The sequence below is a fragment of the Juglans microcarpa x Juglans regia genome, chromosome 7S (assembly GCF_004785595.1).
Source record: "Juglans microcarpa x Juglans regia isolate MS1-56 chromosome 7S, Jm3101_v1.0, whole genome shotgun sequence".
Lineage (NCBI taxonomy): Eukaryota > Viridiplantae > Streptophyta > Magnoliopsida > Fagales > Juglandaceae > Juglans > Juglans microcarpa x Juglans regia.
In genome coordinates this window covers 21173017-21197848 of record NC_054607.1, presented here as the reverse complement: position 1 = coordinate 21197848, position 24832 = coordinate 21173017, and the positions used below count along the sequence as shown (strand labels likewise).

The 24832-nt window shown below is 35.1% G+C and overlaps 2 protein-coding genes across 2 annotated transcripts; one reads left to right on the top strand and one right to left on the bottom strand.

Annotated features, from left to right (window-relative positions):
• Window positions 1-15621: 15621 nt before the first annotated feature.
• On the bottom strand, window positions 15622-18059 carry LOC121240943 (protein NRT1/ PTR FAMILY 7.1-like). The gene is made up of 4 exons (XM_041138458.1): window positions 17984-18059; window positions 17534-17751; window positions 16874-17433; window positions 15622-16644 (listed from the first exon to the last, which is right to left on the bottom strand). Exons 1-4 carry the CDS (start codon window positions 18057-18059, stop codon window positions 15780-15782), a joined length of 1719 nt encoding a protein of 572 aa, XP_040994392.1. The 3' UTR covers window positions 15622-15779.
• Window positions 18060-21122: 3063 nt separating this feature from the next.
• Window positions 21123-22268, top strand: LOC121240941 (AP2/ERF and B3 domain-containing transcription factor At1g51120-like). Its single transcript, XM_041138457.1, has one exon. It carries the CDS (start codon window positions 21123-21125, stop codon window positions 22266-22268), a length of 1146 nt encoding a protein of 381 aa, XP_040994391.1.
• The last annotated feature ends 2564 nt before the right edge of the window (window positions 22269-24832 follow it).

Sequence of the window (24832 nt, the reverse complement as noted above, 5' to 3'; positions counted from 1 at the left end):
TGGAATACAATCCCACCACATAGCAATATCATCAACATTAATCGCATAACGTGGTAAACAGTGCGTTGCCCTATTTCCTTCTCTATGAGCATAGACAAAATTACACTCAATGAAATGCTTGGAAAGTAATTTAATCTCACTATATAATAGTCCAAGCTGCAGGGACTCTTCCATGGAGTGACGTTGCAGTACCTCAACTACTAACAAGCAATCAGATTCAACTTGGATGTTTGCAATGCCCATACTAGAACATAACTGTAGCCCTCTGAAAATAGCAGTTAGTTTAATAATTTCTAGTTCCTTAACCTCATGTGTGGCGCCCCCAATCCCCTTATATAAATACATAGGGATCGAGACGCCAGGATGGTGACAACACGGTCACACATCCCAACGAAGTGCCAGTGTGTGTACATGCAACAGTGTACAAATAAAATAATGCAGCGGATAGTCAACTAAGTACCAGAATTTATTTACAATCAAACATCAATAAAAATTTAAATAGCAGTTATACAGTCATCCATAAAATAATTTACATTAGTTTTGAAATAAACAAACGAGTGATCCCAGATCACTCCTCAGGCGGAGCCGTCTCCTCAGGCTCGCCCTCCTCCTCCTCATCTGCATCAAAATCTGCGTTACCACAAAATGGTATCGCAGGTAAGTATGACCTCAAATAACAACGTAATATAAAATGTATTAAATGCAACTAACATGCATGCACATGATGAAATATGCATTTTTCCACAAAACATCATTTTCCCGAAAATGATAATTTTCCAACACACGCCAAAATCCCATTTTGGCCCAAAATATCCGTAAAACATTTTCTTCGAAAATGATTTACCCAAAAACCAACTCGCACTATTTTCCCAGAAAATAGTGCATTAATTCCGAATGCACCATGCATTATTTCCATATGCACCATGGCCTCCCCTATGGACCATCCGCACGTCCTGGCTTCGTAGCGGTGCTCAGTTCCGCGCCCAGCGAGTACATGGCCAAGCACCCACACTACGCAACGAGCGATACCCAGTTCCGCGCCCAGCGCGTTCGTGGCCAGACATCCTCTAGTCCCCGCCAGCAGAAGGACCACGGAGTCGGCACGAGACCATCTCGTCCGATCCCATTGTCGCCCGGCGACAATCTAGGGGACGTTACTCAGTATATTCCGCTCCCGAGTAACCAGAGGAGCTCGAACGAGTTAATGCCCCATCTCGGCTTGGGGTCGTGATACACACGCACCAAAAATCCATTCTCACATGAAAACCCTGTTTTCATAAACACATGAACATGAATGCAATACACGAAAACCCAGTTTTCTTTTACAAACATGATCATGCATGAAATAATGAAATGCACATGTACCAACACAATATCCAAACCAACAATTACCAATCCAATCAAATCCAACCAAACAACTCCAATCACAAATCCATCCGACCCCCGAACTCCTCGGACTCAGTTCGGCATGCCAAAAATACAGTGAAATGGGTTAGTGCAAAAATACATTTAAATTACGAAAGTTCTTTGGAGAAATACTTACAGTGCAATATAATAATTTCTGGAGGATCACGAAGCTGCAAGTGGTGATGTCTGAGCAACACCACAGTGTAAAATACACTGTGGCCGTGGGTCACAGATACCCACTTTTCAACGAGGACAAACGAAGTCCAAGATTGATAGGGTAGGGCCTAGGGAGGTCGGTGAAGCTAGTGGTGGTGGTGGTTTGCCGTGGGTGGCGGCGCAAGGGGTGGTTTTAGGCCAAAAATACACAAATCGGAAATGGGCTTGGTGGGGCTTCACCGGTGACGGATCGGAGCTGGGGTTGGGTCCAATGGGTTGCTAAGAGGTCGGAGATGAAGTGGTAGGAAGATGGTGGCCGGAGGTGGCGCGACGGCGGCGCAACGGCTGAAAGAGTGCCGCGGCTTCGTGGGCTTCGTGGGGGCTAACGGCGGCACGAACGGAGGTGATATTGGTGGGGTGAGGTCGCCGGCGGCTGGGGAAGCTAGCGGGCTGGGCGGTGTCGACCACCGCCGATGCACGGCGGCGCTGGTTGGTGGAGAAGAAACGGACGCGGGGAGAGAGAAAGAGAGAGATCGCGCGCACGGGGGAGGGGAGAAATAAGGAAGAAGAAAAAAGAAAAGAAAGAAAAGAAAAGAAAAGGAGAGGAAGAAAAATGGAGGGAAAAGAAATGAGGTCCAATTCTCATAACTTGGGCCACAAAAATGATCCAACGGAAACGATTTTAAAACCACAAGTTAAATAAAATAATTTAAACGTAATGGTAAATTCAAATTGAAATAATTAAATCCCACAGTAATTAATTAAATATGAAAAATAATTTAAATGCACAACAATAAATAAATATTAAGAAAGCACATAAAAATTAATTTTCACCAATTAAAATCATAGAAATAAACTCATTAAAAATCCAACCAATTTTAAAATACGAGAATAAAATTTAAATAAATAAAAATAATCCTTTAGTAAAAATACACTAAAATGCGGGGTGTTACATCCTCCCCCCTTAAATAAAATTTCGTCCTTGAAATTGGCAAGGTCAACATTAAGACTAAGACAGGAATAAGATTCAACTAAGAGCAGACTAAGAATATACCACCAAAATAGTCCGGCAAGGCCACTCTATAAGCAACAAGCCCAACCTTCTCTACGATCTGAAAATGGCCAACATATCTTGGACTAAGCTTTCCTTTCTTACCAAAGCGCTTAACGCCTTTCATAGGAGAGACTTTAAGATAAACTCAATCACCTACTTCAAAGAATAAGTCTCTTCTTCTTGTATATGCATAACTCTTCTGGCGATTTTGCGCTTCCGCCATTTTAGTCCTTATAAACTGAACTTGATCCTTCATTCCTTGAACTATCTCCTTGACATATAACCGAGTCAACTTACCCAACGAGTCAGTATTATTAACAGGCAAGAAATGGGCACTCTTGGTCAGCCGATCCACAATCACCCAAATTGAGTTCTTCCCACTAGGAGTCCTCGGCAACCCTACCACAAAATCCATAGAAATATCATCACACTTCCACTCTGGAATAGGGAGAGGTTGAAGTCTACCTTGATGCTCAACCTTAACTAGACGGCACGTGGTACATTTCTCAATGAACATGGCAATATCCAATATACTCGTTTTAGTCCCCCAATGACACATCACGACCAGTATTCCTAGAGTGACTGCTATCCAAAAATCTCATTTCCTCGAGAACCTTAATACAACATCCAATAAATTCCAATGATCAATAGATCCATACAATAATATGTGCCAACCTCAATCAATTCCTATGCTCCAACTTCTAAACCTTCATGGAATTCTACTATTGGAAACCTAATAGCCACTTCCAATGTTAACCATCAATAACAAATTGCACAACCAAATGATTAATCTCTAATTACAAGTATCTTCTCAAAATTCAAGTCACCACTAATTCTTCAAATCAGCACAATTTGAACTCCTGACTACAACAAAAATACCACGCTTCTGCTGCGCACTCTGATATTCGCCACATGCATAAAACTTACGTCCTCATGAAACTAACACCAAGAGTACAAGGTGGCTCCATTCCTACTAACCAAAACCCTTTATCACAATTTGGTAGAAAAACACTCTCTCTCCCAAAACCACGAGTTATAACTCAAATTCCTCAATTAACTTCTGCTGCTTTGATCAAAATCAAATTCTATAAAATACAACCATGATCAAAGACAGAAACCCAATATCAAACAACCTCAGCATCCCAAATTGAAAATAAACAATCTCAACCCAAAATACACTCATCTCCTCTAAGATAAGAAACATAGTTTAAAAGACTCAATTCCAACCTAGCGAATCAAAAAGAGTGCCTAGAGACTTCTACCTAACAACCTAAACCCGAAAGCTCACCATCTACATTCTAAACATCATCTAATCTAACGGTGACTAAACTCACAACGAACCACCATTGACTTCACCAAAACATTAACAAAACCTCATTGGTAACTCGCCCACCTATTTCTACTCCAATAAGCTAATATTAACACAACTAGTTCCTTCAATAGCACATCACTATTAAACCTCAGGGCAAACCATACTGATCAAATCTTCAATCTACCAAAAGCCATTGCAAAGCACACAAGGATCCTAATGCTTTATTAACCCACATACTTGATCATATTATCCGCTGTTGATGCCTAGGCTTCAACTTCAAAGATCTTTTCATACACCATACATGACATCCCATCAATCTCTTCAAGTTAAATAACAATGTCCTTCATTCAACCAACTAGATGCTCAAACTCCAAAAGGAAGTATAGCCTCAAAAATTTAAATTCCTAGGTGACCTCAAGTCACAATTAATTCCTGAAGATAATCACAATAACTATTCCCAACCATGATTTCATTGAGTAACCCACTCGACTACACACTTCGATCAACTCACCAAAAACTCCAAGCCAAGGTCTCTTGAATTACTACTATTGTGTCGACTCCTCTTCCACACCTACCAAAACCACTTCTTTCAAACCAAAATGAGACTAGGACCTGAACTCTTTGAAATATGCATAAATACTCACCACTACCATGCATCGATCACATGCACCCTTAGCCAAAACCAAAAATGCTCCAAATGTGTAAGTGATCATCATTACCATTTCCATCACTAAAACTATATCCTCGAAATCAATAAGAATCATTTCTTAAATCATCACCATCTATTATCCTTAAAATTGATATGGATTAAATCATTAACCTGTCACTGTAACCTCAAGCTAAAAACAATTATTAACCGAACTAGATCAACATTTTCCATCTCCAAAGAAATTCTCCCCTAAAAAAAATTCTCATATCAGTAACTTAACTCAGATCAATCCTATTTTAATTCAGCCATTCAACTCTGAAATTCTAAAACCTTAACCCAGATATAAATCATTTCCTGAAATCCTCAAGATCGATGAACTTAAATCTAAAACATTCGCCTTATAAAACTTGTAAATTCTAAAACCCCAAATATTATCAAATTGCTTATCGAGGTTGGCAAAATCAAAAACTTCTAGTCTAAGTAATCTCTTAATTGCTTGTTGAACCTACCAGCTTAAATCCCATTAACTTAATTTCTAAAAACTATGGGGCCACAAACCTTAGATGAACTTCTTATAAATCTAACCTTGAAATTCGTTGAACTTACAACCTCCTACCCCAAAGACTCATTACCTAAATTCTACGGAACCTAAATCCTCAATTATCCTAAGCAATTAAAAACTATTCCCCTCCTTAGCAGTAACTTGAGTACCTAATCCAAAGAGTTCACCCAGACCCTGATGTTCAAGCCTTGATATTAAAACAACCAATCACCAAGAGTTCAGGCCTACTATACCAATGTTTAAGCCTAACAATGGCCTTCTCAGTCGTACCATCTTCCTGTCATAACATAACCCTTAACCCGCCTTTCAATTTCGAACAAAACAAAATAAAATAAAATTCCATAAATAAAATAACATACGACAAAATGCATAAAACCAATGAAGTAGTTCACCATAAAATAAATATAACAATAAAATAATCCGCCATAAAATAAAACAATTAAATTAAAATGACATACAAATAAATAAATAAACAACAAAATTATTATACAATAAAATAAATAAACACCAAAATTATTATACATTAAAATAAATAAACAACAAAATTATTATACAATAAAATAAATAAACAACAGAATTATTATACAATAAAATAAATAAAGCCAATAAAACCATACTCAACCAAAGGTAAACACTAATTAAAACAATAAAATCAAATAAATCAAATAACATCAATTAACATAAAATAAAATAGTAATAAACTCATAATATAAAATAAATAACTTAACTTACACCACTTGAACAAAAATTTGATTATTTTAAAATAATAAAAATAATTTTCTGGTACTATCCTAAGGGACATGTGGTTTTACCCAGAGCCGAACTGCTCTGATACCACCTGTGGGGCCCCCAATCCCCCTTATATAAATACACAGGGATCGAGACGCCAGGATGGTGACAACACGGTCACACATCCCAACGAAGTGCCAGTGTGTGTACATGCAACAGTGTACAAATAAAATAACGCAGCGGATAGTCAACTAGTACCAGAATTTATTTACAATCAAACATCAATAAAAATTTAAATAGCAGTTATACAGTCATCCATAAAATAATTTACATTAGTTTTGAAATAAACAAACGAGTGATCCCAGATCACTCCTCAGGCGGAGCCGTCTCCTCAGGCTCGCCCTCCTCCTCCTCATCTGCATCAAAATCTGCGTTACCACAAAATGATATCGCAGGTAAGTATGACCTCAAATAACAACGTAATATAAAATGTATTAAATGCAACTAACATGCATGCACATGATGAAATATGCATTTTTCCACAAAACATCATTTCCCCGAAAATGATAATTTTCCAACACACGCCAAAATCCCATTTTGGCCCAAAATATCCGTAAAACATTTTCCTAGAAAATGATTTACCCAAAAACCAACTCGCACTATTTTCCCAGAAAATAGTGCATTAATTCCGAATGCACCATGCATTATTTCCATATGCACCATGGCCTCCCCTATGGACCATCCGCACGTCCTGGCTTCGTAGCGGTGCTCAGTTCCGCGCCCAGCGAGTACATGGCCAAGCACCCACACTACGCAACGAGCGATGCCCAGTTCCGCGCCCAGCGCGTTCGTGGCCAGACATCCTCTAGTCCCCGCCAGCAGAAGGACCACGGAGTCGGCACGAGACCATCTCGTCCGATCCCATTGTCGCCCGGCGACAATCCAGGGGACGTTACTCAGTATATTCCGCTCCCGAGTAACCAGAGGAGCTCCACCGAGTTAATGCCCCATCTCGGCTTGGGGTCGTGATACACAAGCACCAAAAATCCATTCTCACATGAAAACCCTGTTTTCATAAACACATGAACATGAATGCAATACACGAAAACCCAGTTTTCTTTTACAAACATGATCATGCATGAAATAATGAAATGCACATGTACCAACACAATATCCAAACCAACAATTAACAATCCAATCAAATCCAACCAAACAACTCCAATCACAAATCCATCCGACCCCCGAACTCCTCGGACTCAGTCCGGAATGCAAAAATACAATGAAATGGGTTAGTGCAAAAATACATTTAAATTACGAAAGTTCTTTGGAGAAATACTTACAGTGCAATATAATAATTTCCGGAGGATCACGAAACTGCAAGTGGTGATGTCTGAGCAACACCACAGTGTAAAATACACTGTGGCCGTGGGTCACAGATACCCACTTTTCAACGAGGACAAACGAAGACCCAAGATTGATAGGGTAGGGCCTAGGGAGGTCGGTGAAGCTAGTGGTGGTGGTGGTTTGCCGTGGGTGGCGGCGCAAGGGGTGGTTTTAGGCCAAAAATGTACAAATCGGAAATGGGCTTGGTGGGGCTTCACCGGTGACGGATCGGAGCTGGGGTTGGGTCCAATGGGTTGCTAAGAGGTCGGGGATGAAGTGGTAGGAAGATGGTGGCCGGAGGTGGCGCGACGGCGGCGCAACGGCGGAAAGAGTGCCGCGGCTTCGTGGGGGCTAACGGCGGCACGAACGGAGGTGATATTGGTGGGGTGAGGTCGCCGGCGGCTGGGGAAGCTAGCGGGCTGGGCGGTGTCGACCACCGCCGATGCACGGCGGCGCTGGTTGGTGGAGAAGAAACGGACGCGGGGAGAGAGAAAGAGAGAGATCGCGCGCACGGGGGAGGGGTGAAATAAGGAAGAAGAAAAAAGAAAAGAAAGAAAAGAAAAGAAAAGGAGAGGAAGAAAAATGGAGGGAAAAGAAATGAGGTCCAATCCTCATAACTTGGGCCACAAAAATGATCCAACGGAAACGATTTTAAAATTACAAGTTAAATAAAATAATTTAAATGTAATGGTAAATTCAAATTGAAATAATTAAATCCCACAGTAATTAATTAAATATGAAAAACAATTTAAATGCACAACAATAAATAAATATTAAGAAAGCACATAAAAATTAATTTTCACCAATTAAAATCATAGAAATAAACTCATTAAAAATCCAACCAATTTTAAAATACGAGAATAAAATTTAAATAAATAAAAATAATCCTTTAGTAAAAATACACTAAAATGCGGGGTGTTACATCGTGTTCAAGCTTGCTGGCAGCCATTAAAACGTTACCCTGGTCATCACGTAAGATGCAGCCCATACCAGATTTTTCCACCTCTCTAAGAGCACTCTCATAAGATTAGCTAAAATCTAAATCCATTGAGTATTTAGCTATTAGAGAGCAAAATATGCTCACAATGGATTAGCTAAATTTCAAATATTTGAAATTTAGCTACATTGACTTTCATAAGTTTTTCTAAATTTGAAAGTTACTGTACATACATCAAATATATATTTTATTAATTATTTCTCTTTTCCTTTCTTTCTATCACATATTTTATCACAATTGGTATATTAATTTGAGTTAGTGATATATTAATTTAATAAGAATATATTATTAATTAATATATAATAGGTATACTATTAAAATATGATAAAATAAAATAAAATAAATTAATAATTAAAAAATTAAATATTTTTGAAATTATTAATTATTCATTACTATATAATGAATAAATATATAATCTAATGTGGAGATTTGATGTGAATAACCCAAACCAAATTTATTTTATATTATTTTATTGTTATATAATGAAAAAACAGCTATTCCAATATGGAGATTTATGTGAATGGAATATCTAAAAGTCAAATTTCTCTTACAATAATAAAAAATGTCACTTAATTTTGACTAATCCAATGAGAGTGCTCTAAAAACAGCCCCATCCACATTTAACTTTAAAAAACCTGTTGATGGATTTCCAACTAAAATGTTTATTCAACTGGAACTTAGGCAGGGTTCTTACCTCTTTATAGTTTCTGAGCAAACTCAAAGCATTGACAGCTACATTTCTTGGAATTAACATGACCTGTTTATGAACCATTTTGTTACGCCTATACCAAAAACTTCATGCTAATGCAAAGAACACAAGCAGTTTATCACTGAACGCCCCTTTACAGAGAGATAAAACAACATCAAAGAGTCTCATATTAGCATCAAAATTCACTTCTGGCAAGATCTCCTTCCAAGTACTCTGTAAATAGCTACAATTTATCAAAGCATGATTGAGGTCTTCACACTGAAAACCACAAAACCACACGCTGAGCTTCTGTAAGTACTTTCCTCTTTAATAGATTAGCTTTTGAGGGTAGGCCTTCTTTGCAAGCACGCCAAGCGAAAATTTTAATTTTACTTGGCACTGGCATCTTCTAAAACTAAGAGATGAGATGGTTTTAGATGAAAGTTGAATAAAATATTGTTAGAATATTATTTTTTAATATTATTATTGTTTTGGTATTTGAAAAAGTTGAATTGTTTAGTAATGATGAAATGAGATGAGATGAGATGAAATGAAGTGATTCTTGAATCCAAACCGAACCTAAATCAATTAACAACATGACGAGAATTAGATTCGACAATAAGTTTAGTAACGCTAAGATGGTAACATAAACAATTAGATCCATCTTCAGAGTAGATAATTCGGTAAAAGTATTAGTACCCAAACTCAAAAAGCAAGAGAAACCAAAAATGACAGTACCCAAACTCTATTTTTTCAACCAGTAGAAGTTTCCACCTTGAGTTTAAGAGAGAATGTTAGAGATAAAACCAAATAAAATACTTTTATTATGACAGCTAGTACTGAGATATTGGTTATAGTAAAACTTAAGCAAAAAGCTAGGTACTCAGCTTTAAAAATATCAAATAAAAAATTAGTGAAAGCTATAGTACTGGTTTTAACTTTGGAAAACTCTACTCCCCATGCACCGAGCTAGGGAATTAAACCACCGATTTTTTTTTTTTTACCAATTAGCTCTTTATTTTTTATTTTATTTTATTTTGCTTTTTTACTAGTGGTTAATGAAGTATTTTTTAATCACGAGTTTGTGATTTTATATTTTTTATAAATGTTTAAGAGATTTTAAAAGAAATGTTTAAAAAAAAAAGAAAAAAAAAAGAAAGAAAAAATTACACATTAGTGAGAGATCCCCGTGGGTGTAGTATATATCAATCAGTGATTGACAATCACCCTTTAACTTAAGCTATTTTAGCTAGCCAAATATAGCCACCCAAATTGGCTGGCCATTTATTGTGACAGCTATTTTATTTTCTAGATGATTTTCTATTTAATTGCATGTCTTATTGATCTCTAATTTGCCTTCTCTCTCGGCCATGCATTATTTGGTACGAGTCTTCATACTTTATTTGAATTTTTTCTGAAGTCTTTTGATGATAATTAATGTTTTTGTTATGGTTTGAGTAGTGCTACATGCACGTACTTATAATTTTACGTATAATATTATATGTATTGATTGATAGTCCAATTTTATCATAATTTTCTTTTTGAATTTAAAATTCTAAAATTAAATTTTTAATTCTTTCTAATAGCCTACACGTGACACGTCAATACGTAAAGTTATAGAAATAAAATTGTAAGTATAGATAATATTTTCCTTCTTATTAATCCCTCTTGCTTGTACATGTACCGTACAATTAATTACTCTCTAAAAGAGTAAACTGAGAAATTAACAACGTACACGTGCAATACGTTCATATAAATTCGTGGATGACCACGTACATATGTTTTGTCAAATAAATAGAGTACGTATAAATATGTAAGAGACTTGTAATTAATGGTGTTGGTATATAATATTTTTTTTATTAATACAATTATTACTTATTAGGAAAAAATAGTATATACTACTGTTCGAGAAAATATTCTGTATTTTCATGTTATATATCAACTGGCCGGGCAGTCTGAAACTCTGAATTAAATTAAATTAAGTCCCAAATGTCAATATGATCTCTAAATTCTCAATCGATCTCATGATTATATATAAATTACTGTACGTACGTACGTAGATGCAGGATGATTATTTGAGCATATTATTTTGTCTTTTTAATGCAGTCTAATTAATTAATTAATTATCTGGTTAATTAAAAGGAAATTAAAAATGTTTGATATTGATAGTTCTCCTGTAGGTCCGGTCCATTGGCCGCCAATTAAAAGGCAATAATATTTGAACTTTAATCCTAATTCACTGCTTGATCGATCAGAAGTACTACCATAACCATGTCAATTAAATTTATTCGATCTACCAGCTTGTACATACATACATACATACATACATGCATGATGTACGTGTTGGGTTATTTTATTGAGAAAATATCGTCCAACAGTCATCAGCGCATGAGCTTGCTACGTTATAATATATGTACTAGTACTAGTACTGTCATATTCCACCAAGTTGATATGCGCGTAAAACCTAATAATTAGACTCCTTTGGAGACGAAAAATGACGCAAATATATATTGGAAGGCAATAATAATCAAGTTGAATTGTGTTCATGGTCGTTCAAACTTGCCTAAAGGGACCATGCATACATGCATGCAGTATCAATATGTGGGTGATGATCCTAAGCTAGCCAGCCCTGATCTAATATTTTTTTATATATACTGAATGGCTGCCTGATCTATAAATCCAATATATATATATAGACGATCAGTAAAAATGACAAATCACATATTAGTTAAATAGAAATGCGTAATGTATTACTTTCTTGTAGCATTTCTCATTAATAATAAGCAAGATGATCATCAACATATATAGTTATTGAGCTTTGTTTTGGCCGCCTGATCATCGAAGTTGGCTTGTTATTCTTCTTCACGCAGCTTTGTGACTGGATTTTAAAATGCTCGATCTCCTCATAAAATATTTTACAATATCTAGTTATACTCTTTATCTATCTTTTGCTTTTTCCAATATATGTTTTTGAGAAATAATATTTGCAATTATAGAGTACGCAAGTGCTATACACTCATTTTGAGAAAAGTAAGTAAATATCAAACTTACATAAGAAAAGAGCTGGGTTCTGACTCCAACGGAATCAGAAAGCCCAACTCTGAACTTCGACAAAGAGTCGGAGTCGAAGTTGGACTCCGACTCCGATCCGGAGTGGACTCTGATTCTAATCGGAGCTCTCATAGTCATAGTCGGAGCATCGGAGTCACATAGTGAGAGAGACAAAGCTAAGAGTGATGGCTTAGTCAACCACCACCGCCGAACAGTGACATCATCAACGGCGACAGCGATGCTGTTAAAACCATCATGATGATATTTAGTATGGAGCCTCAAGAAGGAGGAGTGTGTCATCCTTAGAAGATGATTCGATAAAAGCATAAAGAAAATGCGAGGAGACTCTGTGTAGTATGAGTTGAAATGGACGATGAAAATGGAGAAATACCTTCTAATAAACCGCTCAAGGAGCTCGAATACTGAGAAACCCGATCTTTGTGTATGCGTACGCACAGCGCACACTGTTATATCCGAATCAAATAAATAAAGCGGTTGATGAAAAAGAATGAGCGGTTGGATTGGTACTCACACTCACGGGGCTATAAAATTAGACATGTACAACTACCTAGAACCAAAAATCTTTAAAAATAAAAAAAAGCAAAAAGGACTGTAATTTGAACCCAAAGCATGAAAGCACATAAAATGCAAAGTTGATAAAGTTGGTTGAGAAGAAGGACAACTGGTTCAGATAAAAAGCAACCTAATTGATAAAATTTGTAGAATAAAGTTGATTTCTTTTTTTGAAGAAAAGTAAAGTTGATTTCAAAAAGACTTGTATATAGCGCCATTAGTACTCTTACGTACATATATATGCTATATATATATATATATATATATATATATATATATATCTTGCTTCGCGTCATACAGTATGATGTTGGCAAATTAAAGTTGTTGCAAAACATCATGTTCAACGTATAACTTCACTAATTTTTTGTGTCTCTGATAATTATAATTTGGAGGATCTGTTTGAAAAAAAAAAAGAAAAAAGAAAATTTTGTTGTATTAATTAAGTCATGCATGATGGTGTAGTAATTGGTTAATAATAATGTGTTTGGATCTAATTATTTTGATTGATAAATCATGTAATTTGTGACCAAGCTGGAAAATGTGTATATATATATATATATATATATATATATAATTTCCAAATTCAGCTTGGCTTTTGTTTGTAAAAACACACAAACTTGCAAATCATGCAGTTCATGATATTGTTTTGAGTAACATATTGTTTTTTATGTTCTCATGTACTGTCATTGTTCACGTTTTTTTCCTTCATAAACTCAAACGATAATTATATATGAAGTTTTCCTGAGAAAAAGAAAAAGAAAACAAACATAATAAAGTAAGATGATGTGAAAACAGGACATTATAATTAAGCAGATAGTGGAGTCCAGAACATGACACCCATCATCATCTAATTTTGTGCCTTTTTCTGGTTCCACGTCATGTGCTTACCAGCTTCTTGATGGAAATTTGGAACGGCTGAACGGGCATCGATCGATTGAATTACATGGTCAGAAATAGACGCATCATATTCAATGATTCCTTTAGAGTTCAACCACATTTAGTGCACAACAATTTGTTCACAAAATCTTTTTTTTTTAGAGGAGTGAGCTGAGCGGGACTTGTATATCTTATTCTATAAGAAATGATTCAAGGTTTTCGCAAGATATGTTCTCCAAATTCGCCATTTCATATATAATTTATTACAATTGACCTTAAGGTTAATTCTAGTGTTTCCCTTAATTTCCATATCATAATACAATATACATACATATACATATATATATATATATATGTATATTTAACTTGTCAAACCACTATCTGTCTCAAAAAGCTAGCAATATTGCTCCAATACTCTCCAATGGTCAGCAATGGCTCCTAGCAATTCAATATTATCTGGATAAAATGTTATTTGAAGGTGACTCTTTGCAAGTGGTAATTAATGGATTAAGGAAAAGGTAGTGTTATATGTATTTACAATTTTACTTACAACATTTATTTTATTAGGGGTGATACCCATATGGTTGCACCCCGCCCCACTCCATGCGAGGTAGGGGTTTTGTAACCCCGTCTTAGTGCCGGGGTGGGATCAAAACCATCCCCTGCCCAAACCACAATTCAATGGGTCTAAAAATTATTTTTTTGTCTAAAAAAAATTTTTAGACCCAAATTATAATATAATTTAAATTATATTAAAATTTATAAATACAAAAAGAATTTAAACTCATTAAAGTTGTATTTTGTATTGCCATGACCTCTTAGACCAATCTTTATATAGGAGGGTAAGGCAATACGATAGTAAGTCACACATTACTTAAGTATGACTATTGTTTTGCCTTGGCTTCCTATATAAATGTTGGCTTAGGAGGTCAAGGCAATTCAGTAACTTGAATACAATTTCAAGTTTTCTACAAGTTATATATATCTATATACAATATATTTATTTAATAAATATTTATAAAAAATTTAAATTTCATTTTTTATATCAAGGGAGGCAGAGCGGCCCTACGGGGCAGGGCGGGAGCGATGAGGGTAGCTTGCCCACCCCTACATTTTATCAGTTTTCTTTTTAAATTCAAAATTTGAATTTCAAATTTCATAAGTTTGAGCATATCAATAACTGACACGTTAACATGTATTGTTATTTAAGTAAAAATTATATGTACTAATAACATTTTCCTTAATTATATCAATCCATTCACCTATAAAACTTTGAGTCCAATGTTTTGTAAATATATAATAACACGTACAGATTCTTACAAGCATTAAGAAGTGTAGTAAGGAATTGCAACGTTGACAATTGAATGATTTTAGCTAGGGAGTGCTAAGTTGGACTAGGGATGCAGTTGGTATTTTTGGAATGCTGATCTGCAACAGATTCTTGCCGTGATTTAGGCCGATTTGCTAGCCGTTGCTGACCATTGGAGAGTATTGCTAGCCTTTTTTTCTTTTGAAAAAAAAACCATATATACATTAATTCGTTGATTAAACATCAATCAACAAAAAATTCGATTATCAAGCTTGTGTATAGAGTACACTTAATAAAGTAATTATATGACTAATTTAAATTGAAAGATAAATTTTAAAATTTAAATTTTACAAATCAAATCTTATTATTTAAATTATGTGGATTAATTGTTAGTTCTACAAACCGACTTGAAAATAAAATAGTGATGTAAATCAATGCATGTATGTTTTACACACTGGTTTAAAAGTAGAATAACTCAACAATAGATCATTGAATTCATAATGGAGATCGTTCCATGTTCACACGTGGACAAGATAGATTAAGAGCAAGTTTTGCTAAATAGTGAGCTGTTGATCAATTGGTCTCCCTGCTTGTAAGCTTTTGTCTCAGTCGTTTTAAACCATAGTTGACACATCAACACTTATTGTTATGTAAGTAAACATTTTAATTTACTTATACGCTAGCTAGTAGGTATCACAACGAGTTATGTAATAAACAATACAACACGTATTGTTATATGCTTGGGTAATCGATGCACGTTGTTTATTTAATATGTATTACAAATCACAACGCATGCTTCGATCTTTAAAAGAATACCAAAAAGCAATAGCACGAAAAACAAACATTTCGTACTGCTTTTACAAAAAAACCAGCTTACAAGTTTACAATATTAATTCAAAGCACAGATAGACCATCAAATGAGGTCAACCATGTCAGAAAATGGTCAGCTTCCTTATTGCATGCGAGATGTTCACCCTAGCTAAAACGTCAGATCACACGCAGACTTGACCAAAAAGTAGTGAAGATCAGATCGCTAGACTCTGCTGAGCACTCCATCTTCTTCTCGACCTTGCTTCTCGGCTTCCTTCTCGGCGCTGTCCTCAAGGTTGATGCTTTTGTACCACTTAGCACAAAACAAGTAAATCACAAAGTCAAAAGCCGTCAGCACTGCAATTAGGAAGAAGAATCTGTCAATGTGGCCTTTATTCAAGTTATCTGGGATCCAACCGGGGTTGTTGCCTCTAGCAGTAATCCCCATGACCATGTTAACCAGCATGCTACTAACATAATTTCCAAGTGAAATAGAAGCCATGCAAAGCGAACTTCCGAAGCTTTTTATACCATCCGGGGCTTGTCCATTAAAGAACTCTAATTGACCCACATACATAAACACTTCCGAAGCACCAACAAGAACATACAGTGGAATTTGCCATAATATGCTTAAGGAACTACCCTTCTGATCAGGCATTGCATGTTTGAGCCTCAGAATCTCGGTGGCACCAGCTGCAAGCATTGAAAACATTCCAATAATGAGCCCAGTACCCATTCTTTGAAGTTCGGTTAACCCCTTGGGATTACCACTTAGTTTTCCAGCTAGGGGAACTAGAACTTGGCTATAAATTCCAGTGCAGATGAGGACACTGCAAATATCAAAGGCAGACATGCTAGCAGCTGGAAGGTGAAAGCTTCCAATCTTTGTGTTCATCTCATCTCCTTGCTCTACAAAGAGAGAAGCCATTTGAGTGAAGATGACCGAGTAGATTATAGTGCATAGCCAAATGGGTAACATTTTCAGAACACATTTGACTTCTTCAACTTGAGTCACAGTGCAGAGCCTCCATGGACTTTTTGGGCCATCCAGATCTGTCGTCGTTATCGTTGCTGCCTTGTCCAAAAATCTGGAGAATTTCAAGAAACATATGATCTATAAGTACAGTACAGATCAAAATAAATAAATCATTAATGATCTGTCCTTTTCATTGAAATTTCTTCCAATTAAAATAACTTGTCAATGACCAAACAACATGGTAGACTCTTAAGGGTCAGGGGTACAGCCTTACAATTAAAATATACATCTCTTAATATATCATAAAAAAAATGTTAAATTGTGTTAATTTCAGTACTCACTCAAACTTGTTGCTATGAATAATCTTCCTACTCCCTTTGATTGCAGATTCCTTTCCTTCCACTTCATACAGTTCATCCGGGTTGGCCGGAACCATGTCCCATTTCTTAGCAGCAGCCACAAAAACCTGAGCAACACGTGGCAAAGGGTTTCCACATGGCTTTGCGTGCCTGTAGCCAGGAGTCCCAATCAAAAATGATAACAGGGCAATAATAGCAGAACCTAAGGATGCCAAAAACCCAAGTGTCCATCTCCCAGTGTCCTCGTAGTAGACCAAAATAGTGTTTGAGAAAAGAGACCCTGCGTTGAGTGCAAAATAAAAATAGCCAAAGAAAGCCGCTTTCGATCCCTTTTCTTTAGGGTTTTCCCCATCAAATTGGTCTGCTCCGAACGTGGCTAGAGCAGGCTGGTGCCCACCATATCCAAAAGCTACTAAATATATAGATAAATAAAAAATGGCTATGCCGATGGAAGATGTGGGCATGCAATCTAGCTTTCCATCACCGCATCCTGCTGGTTTGATCATGAAAAGCCAAGATGTGAGCGACAACAGCCCCAAGCCCTAATAATAGGAAAGCAATTTTGTTAGCAAGCTAAAAAATATATGTTAAAAGGATATAAGTGAAAAAAAAAATTAAAGGATAGAGATATATAATAGTTACCGCAACAAGAATGATTTGAAAGACAGCGCAGGTCAAGTAACGGCCCCAGTAGGAGTCGCTGAGGAATGCTCCAAACAGCGAGAACAAGTAAACAGTTCCAGTCCACTTGCTAACACTATTGGCAGCATTTGCACTTTCTTCACCAAGAACTCTGGTTAAGAGCAAAACCAAGTTCACAGCAACTCCAAAGAATGCTAGTGTCGCCAGGGCTTGGTTTGCTGTACCATATCATATAAATAATATTCGATCTTAGAACAAAAGAATTACTGGTTGTTTTTTTATCAACTGTGTTAATTGAGGATATTTATGAAAAGTGATGTTATTTTTATAAAAATATTCATCATTTTATACATGGTCGATCGTTGTATATAAATTGTAAATAAGAGTTGTAATTATATCATTTTCCATATATCTCCTGTAATAATAGAATTATGTCAATGATTCATGTACCTAGCAAGATGCTTGTATATTTCCATCCTCCCGTGCCTCTTTTAATGAGGGAATCCTTCCATGGATTGGTCGCCATCTGTCCAATCTTATTGTAGTTTTTGGTCACAGCTGCTGAATCTCCAGAGTGCTTGTATTCGTCTCTAACCTGCTAGAGGGAAATGAGCATAAATATTGCAATTTAATGAATGCTTGAATAAATTAAAATTCAGAATCTCGACGGACAACATCATAATAATTAAATACATGCAGATAGTACTTATATTTGGCCAAGCAGCTAAATCATGTCACCACCATGCATGCATCTGAATTATATATATTTGATTCAAATCGGAATGCCATTTAACTAATTGTGAAGTCATAAAAACTAGTAGACCAAACTAGGGATCGATATCTCCAAAAGCTACAAAATATGAAGTCCTTGCATGTATTTGTATGGCTAAAGCTAGTTATTAGGCCCCCATTAGAAGAAAAAAAAAAAAAAAAAAAAAAAAAAACAGCCCATGTGATTGATTTGTCATGTTAAAGACTTGTTTTCCTTGTATGCTTTCTTTTCATCATGATCATTTTACACAAAACTCAATCGCTAGATCATCATAGCGCCACTCAGCTCGTTAGGCTTTGTATATAACACCTCTGGTCACTAGCTAGCTAGGGACACCAAGTCATGGACATATGCCATCATGCATGCCTGTATACAAGAAAATAGAGCATGCATGCGGATCGACCTGATCATCAGCCAGCTAGCTAGCTCATACCACTTGACATTTGAAATTAATTTGGACCAATCCATATAAATAATATTCTTGTATTTCTTGTATTTTGACTTAATTTAGTATAAGTTTCTCAACCTTTAGAGCAGTTTCGTTGGTGAATTTGAGCGAACCCGCCATATATATATAGCATGCGCAGCTAGCTAGCTAGCCTTTCAATTAGCTACTGGTTTCTTCTGCGAACACGTCAAAAACTAATTGCATGCAAAACACATCATGTATGGTATAAGATATTGATTGTGAGCATGAATAAGATGAAGAACTTACCAGAGAGACGTTAGAAGATAAATATGAATAAGATGCTAGCTTAGATGAAGAATAAAAAGGAGAAATTAATGTTGCCAAGGATAGCCGAGGGTCGGTCGAAAAGAGCTGGTGAAAGAGCTCAATATATAGGAAATGAGAGAGTGGGAGATCGTATGGATGGTAGGGAAATGTCATTCTCAATCTGACAGTATTCTTGGTGCTGAAAGAAAGAAAGAAAATGACGGGGAAAAATATTGTGGAATAAGGAGAAAGAAAGGTCAATTTGGAAGAGCGTGTGCCTCAAATTAGGTCATTTATTCCATGAGCTTTTGTCAGTGGGCATGACAATGACATCGTGATCTCTGATCTATCTTCAATTCTCTATTGCATGACCAGGACTTTCTTTTTCGATCGCTCAAATATAGTAATATTAATTACTCAGTTCTTCAACTTTTTGATATGTCGGTAATATTTGTTCTTACTAGTGTGAAAATGAATTGATTTCATCAACAAGCATAAGGAGCAGTGCTGAACAGTATTTTTAAGGTACGTCCATTAATATTATTATTTATTAGTGTTTTTTGAAAAATTGCTCGGAATTTTATGCTATGCTCATGAATTAAATTTTGTTTGGTTATTTATTTAATTTGTTACCGTGATCAATATCGGACGTATATTTTAATTATAATAATAATTAACTTCCGGAAGGTTGGTTTAGGGAGTGCGATTAGATGATAATTTTGTGAATAGTAGAAATATAGTTTGAGTTGAGTATTTTTTAAATTTTGGGAAAGAAGTAAGAAAAAGTTGAATAAAAAATATTATAAAGTTAAAATATTGTAAGAATATAATTTTATAATATTATTTTTGTTTGAGGATTTGAAAAAGTTGGAATTGTTTTTATTTTTTATTTGAAAATTTGAAAAAGTTGTAATGATTAATTTAAAAATTTTGTATTTGAATTATGTCTGGAAATAAGATGAGATGAAATAAAATATGATCAAATAAGAATTTTGTATCTCATCTAAAGCCCCAAACAAGCCCTTAGATAATAACCGATCAAACTTATACATACCTGAGTTAGCTAAAATTAATTAGTTAAATTACCAAGATTAATTTGATCAACAAGGAGGCATTTGAATTCTAAAAAAAATCCCAAAATTAGAAAACGGGTCACTATTAATTAGAGTGCAACAATTAGTTTCATATATCTAATTAACTACGATATAGTGGGAGGAATTTTTCGTTTCCGATTAATGAGATCAGTTGCATGTGTATATATATATATATATATATGTATGTATATGCAGTATTATTGTTTTTTGAGTCAACATCTTTTAGGCTCTTTTCACCCCCACCAAAAAAAGAAATTCAGTTGTGAGTTCAGTACGAGTTCACCAATTATATATGTAGATGCATGGGGAGGAAAACAAAAAATGCTTATAAACAGAAAGGGTGGCTTCGTTCCACAAATTAAGAAATATGTTTTCGATAAACTTTTGCCTATATTAAGACAAATCCACTTCATTACTGTTACAAACTATTTTGTAATATCTTTTCATTAGAGTCTTACTACTAAATGTCAGTTGTGATGACATCTAACTAATATCCCGCGTAATCTAATCGATCACGTGATAGATATTGATATGTTTGTCACATAGATCATTATTATATAAAATGATCGATTGACTAGCTTGTCGTATGTATTACGTACCAGGCACGACGTTAACAGTTTTGCGAATATATTTTTGAAGAATATTTCATTTTCTCTAGATTGACTTGGTTGAATGATTTGGTTTCTAATTAACTCGGTTATTGTTATACCTGATTTAGTTTGGTTTCCAAAATTTTCCACCTTCCAAATTCAAAACCTACCATTTTCAAGCAACAGAATAACTCTATTGCCAGATGTCCTCCCTCAATCTCTCCCAAAATAATGTTACTTCTCCGATCATGTTCGAATCCAATCCATTTTCCCTCTCCTTAAAACCCCACCTTGGAGCTTCTTTCACATTTCCATATCGTTTTCTTGCATTGGCTCTCTAGCTACATTTTGTACGTGGTTGTGCTATTATATATATTATATATCCGGATTAATATCGAGTTGATCTTCTTCTTTTGCAATGGAAGAAGATGCTTCGAGCATGATTTCATGTGCCAAAATGAATTTGGCTGCGGAAACTTCAGATTCAAACAACACTATTTACACATTGCAAGCAAGCAACAAACGCATGAGAGTAAATGACAGCAACACCTCCTTCGCAAAATTTAAAGGTGTCGTGCCTCAGCACAATGGACATTGGGGTGCACAAATATATGCTAACCATCAGAGGATTTGGCTTGGCACATTTAGATCAGAAAAGGAAGCAGCCATGGCTTATGATAGCGCTGCAATCAAGCTTCGAAGTGGGGATTCACATAGAAACTTTCCATGGACAGAACAGACTGCTCAAGAGCCAAAGTTCCAGACCCATTACAGCTCAGAAGCTGTGTTAAACATGATTAGGGATGGGTCCTATCCCTCCAAGTTTGCTGCTTTTCTTCGCACTACACAATCTCAAAGCAACGAAATTGGAATCAGTCTCAAGCAAACGAGGATAGTGCATGGAGATGGACAGTTTTCATGCAGCAAACTTTTTCTAAAGGAATTGACACCAAGCGATGTGGGTAAGCTTAATAGACTTGTCATCCCCAAAAAATATGCAATCAGGTATTTTCCTTACATTTGCGAAAGTACTCATGTGGAAGATAACAAAGATGGTGATAATTGCGGCGCTGCCGTAGATGATGTCGAGTTGGTATTCTACGACAAGCAAATGAAGTCTTGGAAATTTCGATATTGCTATTGGAGGAGTAGCCAAAGTTTTGTATTCACAAGAGGCTGGAATAAATTCGTGAAGGAAAAGAAATTGAAGGCGAATGATATCATCACATTTTATACATGTGAAAGTGTTGGTAAGGCAAAAGATCAGGGTGATCAACCATTTTGTTTGATAGATATCATTTATAATAATGGGGAAGGGACAAAGAAGTGTTTGGTTGAGGAGATGGATGATCACGAGGTGCAGTTGGAATTAGAATTAAATTTGGGCAAAAGAAATATTGTTAGCTACAAAAATATAAGCGATGAAGAGTACAAAAGATCTAATAAGGAAGAAAAGGTACTGATGAAGAGTGGATCAGTAGTGGATATAACCCACAATCATGTGGATAAAAAAGGTATTAGGCTTTTTGGTGTAAACATTATTGGAGATAATAATATCATTTGATTTTTATAATTATCCAATCACTTAATTTGATTTGATATTATATATCTTGATTTGATTTTTATAATAATTAAGATATTTAACTTATTTCTTCTCTAAGTAATTTTTCTATAGATAGGCATTAATGTCTTGTATTCATGAAACACAATTGAAAATATAAAAGATTTAGCCCTCAAAGTTTTTAGTCTCATTCTTTCTCTTTTTGTTCCTCTCATTTTCTTCTTTCAGACTATTTTATTTTATATTTTCTATCATAGTATCATAACTCTAATTTTATAGTGGATCGTTTCCTTTATAGTTCTTCTACTACCTTTGCCTCTCGCAAAATGTTTATTTCCATTTAACTATGTTTTGCCTCGAATCCACGTATTTGGAATATTTTTATTAGTTGTGAACCTTTTCATTGGATCTTGGTCAGTTGTAAGCATTGTTTGAAGCATGAGATCCATTTTTGGCCTTTTGATGTTGGTTTTATAGTCGACCAAAGCCATATGTAGCCTATTGTCAGCTCAATCTTTCGGCTTATTATTTGTCATTTATTGGTTTTGACACATTATCAACTCATTATTGGCCATAACTTTAGATTTGATGTTCTAATTGTCAATCACTTTATCACTAACGTTACTTTCATCATTTCATTGGCGATCAATCAACGAATATAAAACCTATACTCAAATTTCAAACTTAAGACTTTAAAGTTCACCACATTGAGTTTGAGGAAGAAATTAGAGATTTTGACTTGATATTATCTTGATTTGATTTTCATAATGATTAAGATATTTACTTTATCTTATTTCCATGTGATTTTTTTATAAATAGAGACCAATAATGTTTTGTATTCAAACACAATTGGAAAAAAAAAATGTAGCGCTCGAAGTTTCTGCTCTCACTCTCTCTCCCCAATTTTCTTATTTCAGTTTCTATTTTATTTTATATTTGAACAGGGAGATGATGGCTCGTTTTAATAGTTAATTTTCTTTCTTGGATCTCTAAGAATTCTACCCACAATTCTCGTAGAGTACTTTCACATACGTACTCATGATTTTATTAATTTCTAGGTTCAAAGATCAGGTGCTGCTTTCAGCTTAGTAGTACTATTATATATATATAGACTCCTCTTTTTGGGTCTTATTTAATTTCCATATTTTCTTAAATATTAAAAATGAATTATCCAACGCTGAATTTTCTTCTAAAAGAAATTCGGAATAAAAAAATGTAAATGAATTTTTTAATTACTACGTACTTCGGTCAAGTACGTATACTTGGGTCCCTTCTAGAAGTGTACGGTCCGGTTAAAAATAAGAGGCAAGTACATATAATTTACCAAAAGCTTTTTAAAACTTTAAAAGTTTATATATAGAACTTATTAATTAATTCCCAATTTAGTTCTAAACCTCTCAAAAATCTTAAAAAAATAATTCTGGATTTCCTTTTTTTTTTCCCCTAATTAAGGGAAGATCTCAAGTAATATAAATTAAGAATTAATAGCTCTTTAATTATCCTATATACAAAGAAATCCTCCAAATCTAATTTACGTTATTAGAGAGTGATTCTACTGATCAATTACTTGAATTCAATATTCTCATTGCAATTTTATATATTCTTTTGAGATATATATATATATATATATATATATATATATATATATGTACATGAAGTTCGATTTTCCAACAAACTTTTCAGTATTGAAGTGGATCGTGTTAAATACAAAATTATGTTGAATAAAATTATATGAAAAAATATATTTGCAAGTCTCTAATTAATTTATTGATCATATATAAAATCCAGCACATTATTGATGTGAAACTCATGTTCCACAACCATTAAAATAAAAAAATAATGTGTTTTTTTTTTTTTTAGAAAAGTTGCCTTCATTGATAACAAGAGGTATTACAAGATGTGATGAAACAATGGAGTTTCCTCCATGTTAACAACGTAATCAGTAACATATAAAGCAGCCTTAGCTAGATTATGGGCAACATAATTGCCTTCTCTGTGCACATGATTGACTCTACATGCTTGCATCTTTGCTATTGTGTCTTGAACATCGCCAATGATCATCCCAAAGTAGCTCCTGTTATGCTTCTTGAGGTTGAGATCAGTGACTACCTTTTTGGAGTCTCCTTCAAGAATGATCCTTCTCATGCCTAAATCAACTCCAAACTTTGCTGCAATACCTGCTGCTATTGCCTCAGCAAGGTTCGGATTAGGTAAAGAGCTAAGATTTTTCCTCAAGGTTGCCAAAAAATTACCCATATCATCTCTGACAGCTACCCCAATTCCTATTTTACACAAGTGTTTATCAACCACCACATCCCAATTAATCTTACAAAACCCTTGAGGAGGACAAACCCATGGATCAGACCTTCTGGTATTTACAAAACCATGCTGCTCAATACTAGGATTAACTGTACAAAGATCCAACTTCATTTGATTGACTTTGAGAAGCACCACCTGTGGATCTAACAAAATATTCTTAAAGACTAACTAATTTCTTCTCCACCATAGGGTCCAGAGAGATAAAGACAGTTCCATCATTTGTTGTTTATCAAGTTTGTTGAACATGT